Here is a 6532-nt window from a genome sequence, read left to right as displayed (position 1 = left end):
GGAGTAATAAAGACAGATTACTTCCATCTTCTTTACCCCTAGATTGATAACATGGCCACAACAAGCTGGCTGTGGAGCCTAATCTACTTCTCCTTGGGTGCAGATGGAAGGAAGACCTTCTCTCAGGTCCACACTGGCCCAGTGGAAGTCAGCAGTACAGGACAGCTGACAGAGAACCTCTGTTTATAACCATTATCAAATTCCAGAGGCTAAAAGCAAGCCATGTGGACAAAGTCAGTGCTAGTGTGGTGTTGAAAAGATTTTTTTAAGGGGGCTAAAGAGATGGCTCAGTGGGTAAGAGCACTGGCTGCTTTTGCAGAAGACCACGTTCTATTCCCAACACCACATGAAGGTAACAACCGTCAATAACTCCAGTTCTGGGGAATTGGACACCATCTTCTGACTTCTGTGGGCACTGCATGACACAGGTGCACTTATATGCAGACAATACACTAATACACATAACATAAAAATATTTAAAAAAGATTTCTCAAAGGAAAGGAGGGGCCTTGGATGAATAAATGCTGAAAACAATATAATCTACCACGTATTATTACCTGAGTTTTAGCTGGTTTTCAAAATCAGCAAGGTATAATCTCACACTGCTTAATAGGGATTTCTTCCGTTCTAGGGATTAGACTACAGCTCAAAGTGGTTTATGAGCCAAAAGCCTTGAAAATAAATTTTATTCAATAATTGTATATAAGGAGTCAACTGCCTTAATTTTCTCAGGAAAAACAACTACAATGGCACAGCATAAAATCAATGGTAAGCCTTCAGTTTATACACTCTTGCAACTCTGATCTCTGGTTTTAGAAAACAATCTTCTTTCCCATCTATTAACCTTTTCTTCCCTACTATAGTGATTTCAACTAGCTTTCAAGAGCATAAACTATCTCCTTCCTACAGGGGTGAAAGAGCAGTATATTACAATACCTTTACAAATTCTCTTGATTTAGGGCAAAAAGAAACTGTCTTCTGGATATTACCACAAGATTGTAGTACTCACAGTAGTTGTACACAAGACCTGTATAACACTGAGCCACTCAACATCCCAGCATGGATGGGGAAGGGGCTCAGTAGCCCCCACCCCTACCTAGCTCAGGAGCTACTGACAGCTGATGACTGCCAGGGGAGGAAGAGTTTCTCCCTCCCTCCCTCTTTTTTTATTTTATTTTATTTTTTTTGTCTTTTTGAGACAGGGTCTCCTTGTAGCCCCAGCTGACCTGGAATTCACTATGTAGATCAGGGTGGCCTTGAACACACAGAGATCCGCCTGCCTCTGCCTCCTGAATGCTGGGATTAAAGGCATGTGCTACCATGCCAGGCTGAGTCAGTTTTCTTTACAGATGTGGCCCCTAGTGGGTTGATCATGCTCCAGTGGATGACCACATATTCATGTGTATATGGGCATCACTAATGGGACTCAATGGGTTATTTAAAAAAAAAAAAAAAAAGAGGGGGCTGGAAAGATGACTCAGAGGTTAAGCGCACTGGCTGCTCTTCCAGAGGACCCAGGTTTGGTTTCCAGCATCCACATGTCAGCTAACAACCATCCATAACGCCAGTTCTAGGAAATCTGATGCCCTCTTCTGCCCTCTGTGTGCTTTGCACAACATGACTGCACTTACATACATGTAGGCAAAGCACTCATATACATAAAAAAATTTTAAAAAGTAAAAATCAGGAGGACATGAAGTTGTAAGGGAGACATGTGGAGAGGACCTGGGAGGAGGATTTGGAGGTAGGGAGAGTTGTGGGTGAATGTCTGAAATATAATGTCTATATGATGAAATTCTCAAAGAATAAATAATATATTAAAAAGTAAAATAAATATAATTCTCTTGGTTTATTATTCAGTACTAATTCATAAGCCTAATTATGAATTATAGAGAGGACGCTATATTTGGCTTTAGCAGTAACAAAGATGGACAAAACAAGAGTCCTGTTCTCAAGAAAACTTCCAAGCAACAAAGGAAACAGTTTATATACAAAGATAGAAAAGATCACTTGGGAAACATTGTAACAGAATGAACAGGACAGGAAAAGCATGCTCAGATACTGAGAATTCTCCAGAAGATGGGTTGGAGAGTGTGATATAGAGGCAGAGTGGCCAGTTAAGAGACCCTCAGGAGTCTGAGTAAGTCCTGATGAGAGTCTAAAGGCTGCAGCTGTGAGAACAAGCAATGGATCAGTCACTAGAGGAGGGACCAACAGAACGAGTGCAATGGGAAGAGAGAGAAGCTAACAGTCATTGTGACTGTGGAAAGATTGTGCCACTCATGAGGACACTGAATGTAAGACCAGCTTTTCAGAAACATACAAGACTCAGGCTGAGCTGGAGGCACTAAGATAAGCAGGTGCAGTGCAATCAATCCTCTTCCTTAGAGTCAGGATTGACTTTACACTATTACTGAAAATTCATTCTCATAGTGCATGAGGTAGAGACATGGGGAAGGGACAGAATCCTGAGTGTGACAAATCTATGTTAAAACCAGTTGTTTCAAGCCAAGGCTCAGATTTCTTCACATGTTTTCCCCCTGAAGATCCTGACAGTTACTTGTAACAAAACAAAGCTTCTGTCTCACTTTACTCTTTTCTCATTATCAGGAGCTGAGTGGAGACTTCCAATACCTGCTACACAAGCTTCTGTAGAAGGGCTCAGGACTCTTTGTGCTCAGTGACACACCTGGTTTCAGTCATACAGCCCTCAGATTCAGGGCTTCTATAGATTTAAAAATAACAGCTAGCAATTGGTCAGTGTAAGCGCAATGTGTCACCTTTGAGCAGGCTAAATTAACGATACAAAAAACTTCGTTTCAGGACCTGGCCACACATTTTAATTTTAGGAATCTATCCTTGAGTGTCTTTTATATCACTGTACACAATAAAAACAATAGTATTTTACATTATAGAAAATGTTTATTTTTTATCATCTCAATTAAAAAATATTCTTTCTCGGGGTTGGTACATTACACTATTTCTCGGAGATAATGAAATATACATCAAAATTATTAGTCATTTAACAATAACATTAAAACTCTGTATCGTATGAAAGATGGGAATTTCCAAATGAGCAAGGGTTCCTGAATGTGTCAGTAAAAACAGAGAGATCCAGGAACTAGGTATACAGCTCAGTAGTAGAGCACTTGTTTACCATTCACAAGGCCCTGGCTTGAACCCCGGCACTGTGAAAAGAAAACAGAAAACAAGTATTTCGGAATAGAAGAGTATAGACAAATTCTAACAGAGAAACACTGCAAAACGGTAAACTATATAATGAATCCTTACTCTGAGTATGACATTTCAAAGCAGAGCCTGTGAAAGAGGCCCAGAGTTGTGATCATTTCTGTCTGCAGAATGTGTCCTTTGGTAGTGGGACACAACGTATCTAAGTGCCCCAATGCTATTTTTCACTTCTTGCCCACACAATAACGTCCAGAGGTATCAAGGAGCACAGAGGTGCAGGGAGGATTTAATTTTGACTTTTGAGCAGGTGTAACACCAGCTCTTCATCCTCTGCTAAAGAAAGGCCTGTATCCAGAGGTTCTATGGGCTCCCACTTGGCCTTCTTCCCATGGTGGCTTGTTGGTCTCACATCTTCCACTTCGGTGTTGTTCCTTTTCCTCATCCCTTGCTTCCTCTTGGTATCACTGGTGGGAACAAATCCAATGATTTACTTTATAAGTAATTAACTCATCAATATGAAATCAAACATATAAAATGAGACAAAATAATCACAAGCAGATAGTTGGCAGAGAGACACCATATGAGAAAGAAACCACAATTATCAGGACATTATGTCATATACAAGTACTTTCCAATTAGTGTATGGGGACAGAGGGCCTGTCAACAAACAGGCATATGCAGACTACTGTGTACACATCTAATATGAAAACTATAGGGAGCTCTTGATATGTTATCCATAATTTGAAGACACTGAGAGCCACTGAGGTATGCTGGTTCTAATCTATTCTTGTCCTAACATATCAAATCATCTCTAAAGTTAAGTTATCCTTTAGGTAGCAAGTTATGTAGGCTACAGGATAAAGATATCTAGTGGTAATTCTAATATTTATTGGATTAAGTTGTGATACAGAGTTTAAAAAAGAGCTGGAAATGTCAAAAATGCATATATGCAGTCTGCATTATTATTGAAGTATTCTGTACATTCTCAAAACATAAGCCATAAAAATAAAACTAATGTCTAAGAGTAAAGAAATTACTACATGTATTAAATAAAGAGAAGAACAAGGCTGGTGAGATGACACAGTGGGTAAAAGCACTACTGCCAACCATCTAACTGACCATCTAAGTTCAATCTCCAGAACGTACTTCATGGAAGGGGAGAAATGACTCCTCCAGACTATCTTCTGACCTCCACAAACATGCTGTAATGTATAAAAAGAAAATCCTCAAAACATTTTGATATCACGTTCAAGATGACTCGATTGGAGGGCATGGAACAAGATAAGAGCCTGTGACAATCTCCTTCAACACACATCAAGTTGAACAATTATTTACACACTAAATGACCAGCACAGAGCTAAGGAAATCAGTTATCATTTCGGAAGAGCGCATTATAGTGAAAATACTGGTTTTTAAATAAGCCTCATGGTAATCACAAAGTAGAAATCTGTAATTGACAAACCTTAAACAATAATCGGGGAATCAAAACACAGTAATAGAGTGACTCCCTTAACCACCAAGGAAGACTATGAGAGGGAGACAGTCACTACAGTAAAACTAGAAAACAAGCTAATAATATTAAGACCTTACATATGAGTAATTACTGTGAATGTAGATGCACAAAATCCCCCAACTAAAAGACACAAAATGAGCTGGGTGTGGTGGCATACGCCTTTAGTCCCAAGCATTCAGAGGCAGAAGCAGGCAGATCTCTGTGAGTTCAAGGCCAGCCTGGTCAATATAGTAAGTTCTAGGGCAGCTGGGGCTACAGAGACCCTGTCTCAAAACCAATAAAAACAAACAAACAAACAAACAAAACAAAAAACCATACACACACAAAATGACTGTATTTAACTAATTCAACTATATGTTGTTTATAAGAAAGTGATTCTACCTCTAAGAACACAAAGACTGAAGGTAAAGGAGTGGAACAAGATATCGCAAGCACATGGAAGGTAAAGAAGCAGCCATGTTAATATTAGCTAAAATAGACTTTAATCGGAAACACTAAAAGAGACCAGGAAGGTCATTATAAAATGACAAAAGGAAAAAATAACCAAAACTCATATATATATATATATATGGGAATGAATATCTGAGAACTATATATATTAGAATATCTGAGCACCAAAATACATAAAGCAAGTATTAATAGACACGAAAGGAGAGATTCTAATATAATAATGGTTAGGGACTTTAACATCCCACTTTCAGGAGTGGGTAGATCAGAAAGAAAATCAGCAAAGAACCATTAGAGTTAAACTGAACTCTTTCTATCCACCAGCTGCCAAAGACAGGTTGCTGTCATCAGCACACAGAATGCTCTACAGCACAGATCATTACAGGTCATAAGTCACAACAGATCTTTAGAAACTGAAATCCTATCAAGATTCTTTTCTGACCATAATTCAGCAAAGCTAGAAATCAATAAACTTTCAAAACAATTCAAATACTGGGAAATTAAACAATTTACCTTTGAAAAAAAATCAATAGGTCAAAGAAGAAATAGATGAAAAATTTAAAAATTTCTTGAAACAAATAAAAATGGAGACACAACATATGAAACCTCGATGTACAGTAAAAGTAGTATTAGAGGAAAGTTTACAACAATCAATACCCCCAACAAAGGTTTAAATAACCTACCTTTGCATCAAGGAAATAGATAAACAAGAACAAACTGAAGTTAGCAGAAAGGAAGAAATAATAAAGATCAAAGCAAAAATAAATGAAGACTAGAAAACAACACAGAAGTACAATGAGCTTTCTCTTCTACAAGTTAAACAAACCACACAAACCAAGCCATATTAAGAAGTCTCACACAATATCAGAGGAAAAGGAAAACATTACAGTTGAAACCACAGAAATATAAATAGAAGTATTCTGAACAATTATACATAACAAATTTGACAATCTGTAAGAAATGGGCAAATTCCTTAGACACATAAAGCTTAATGGACCTGGATCGTGAAGAAAAAGGAAACCTAAATGTTCTAATAAAAAGTAATGAAAATTTCAATCAGTAATAAAAAGCCTCCTATCAAAGAGACGGCCTCACCACTGAATTCTATAGAACAGTTAAAGAAATACCAATTTTCCTTAAGTTGATGGGTGGGAGGGGGGTGTTAGTGAGAGGTGAGCACTACCTTGATCCCAAAATCAGATAAGAATACAACAATAAAAGACAAAGCTACAGACCACTATCCTTGAGAAATACAAACATAAACCCCCAACAAATACCAAAATCCAACCAAATACCAAATTCAACAGCATATTAAGAAGTTTATCCCACATGATCAAATGAGATTCATCCCAAGGATACAAAGATGGCTCAAAACTACAAAAA

The 6532-nt window shown here is 38.0% G+C and overlaps 1 protein-coding gene across 1 annotated transcript in view; it reads right to left on the bottom strand.

The window, feature by feature from the left end:
• Positions 1-3424: 3424 nt before the first annotated feature.
• Positions 3425-6532, bottom strand: part of Ddx10 (DEAD-box helicase 10) — a 247246-nt gene continuing 244138 nt past the window's right edge. Inside the window, exon 18 of the mRNA XM_008829716.3 lies at positions 3425-3653. Coding sequence (XP_008827938.1) covers positions 3476-3653 — 178 coding nt within the window. The 3' untranslated portion in view covers positions 3425-3475. The remainder of the gene's footprint in view (positions 3654-6532) is intronic.

Source organism: Nannospalax galili, unplaced genomic scaffold, assembly GCF_000622305.1.
Source record: "Nannospalax galili isolate Female #2095 unplaced genomic scaffold, S.galili_v1.0 scaffold854, whole genome shotgun sequence".
In the NCBI taxonomy this organism is placed as follows: Eukaryota; Metazoa; Chordata; class Mammalia; order Rodentia; family Spalacidae; genus Nannospalax; species Nannospalax galili.
This window is presented reverse-complemented; position numbering and strand designations above follow the sequence as displayed.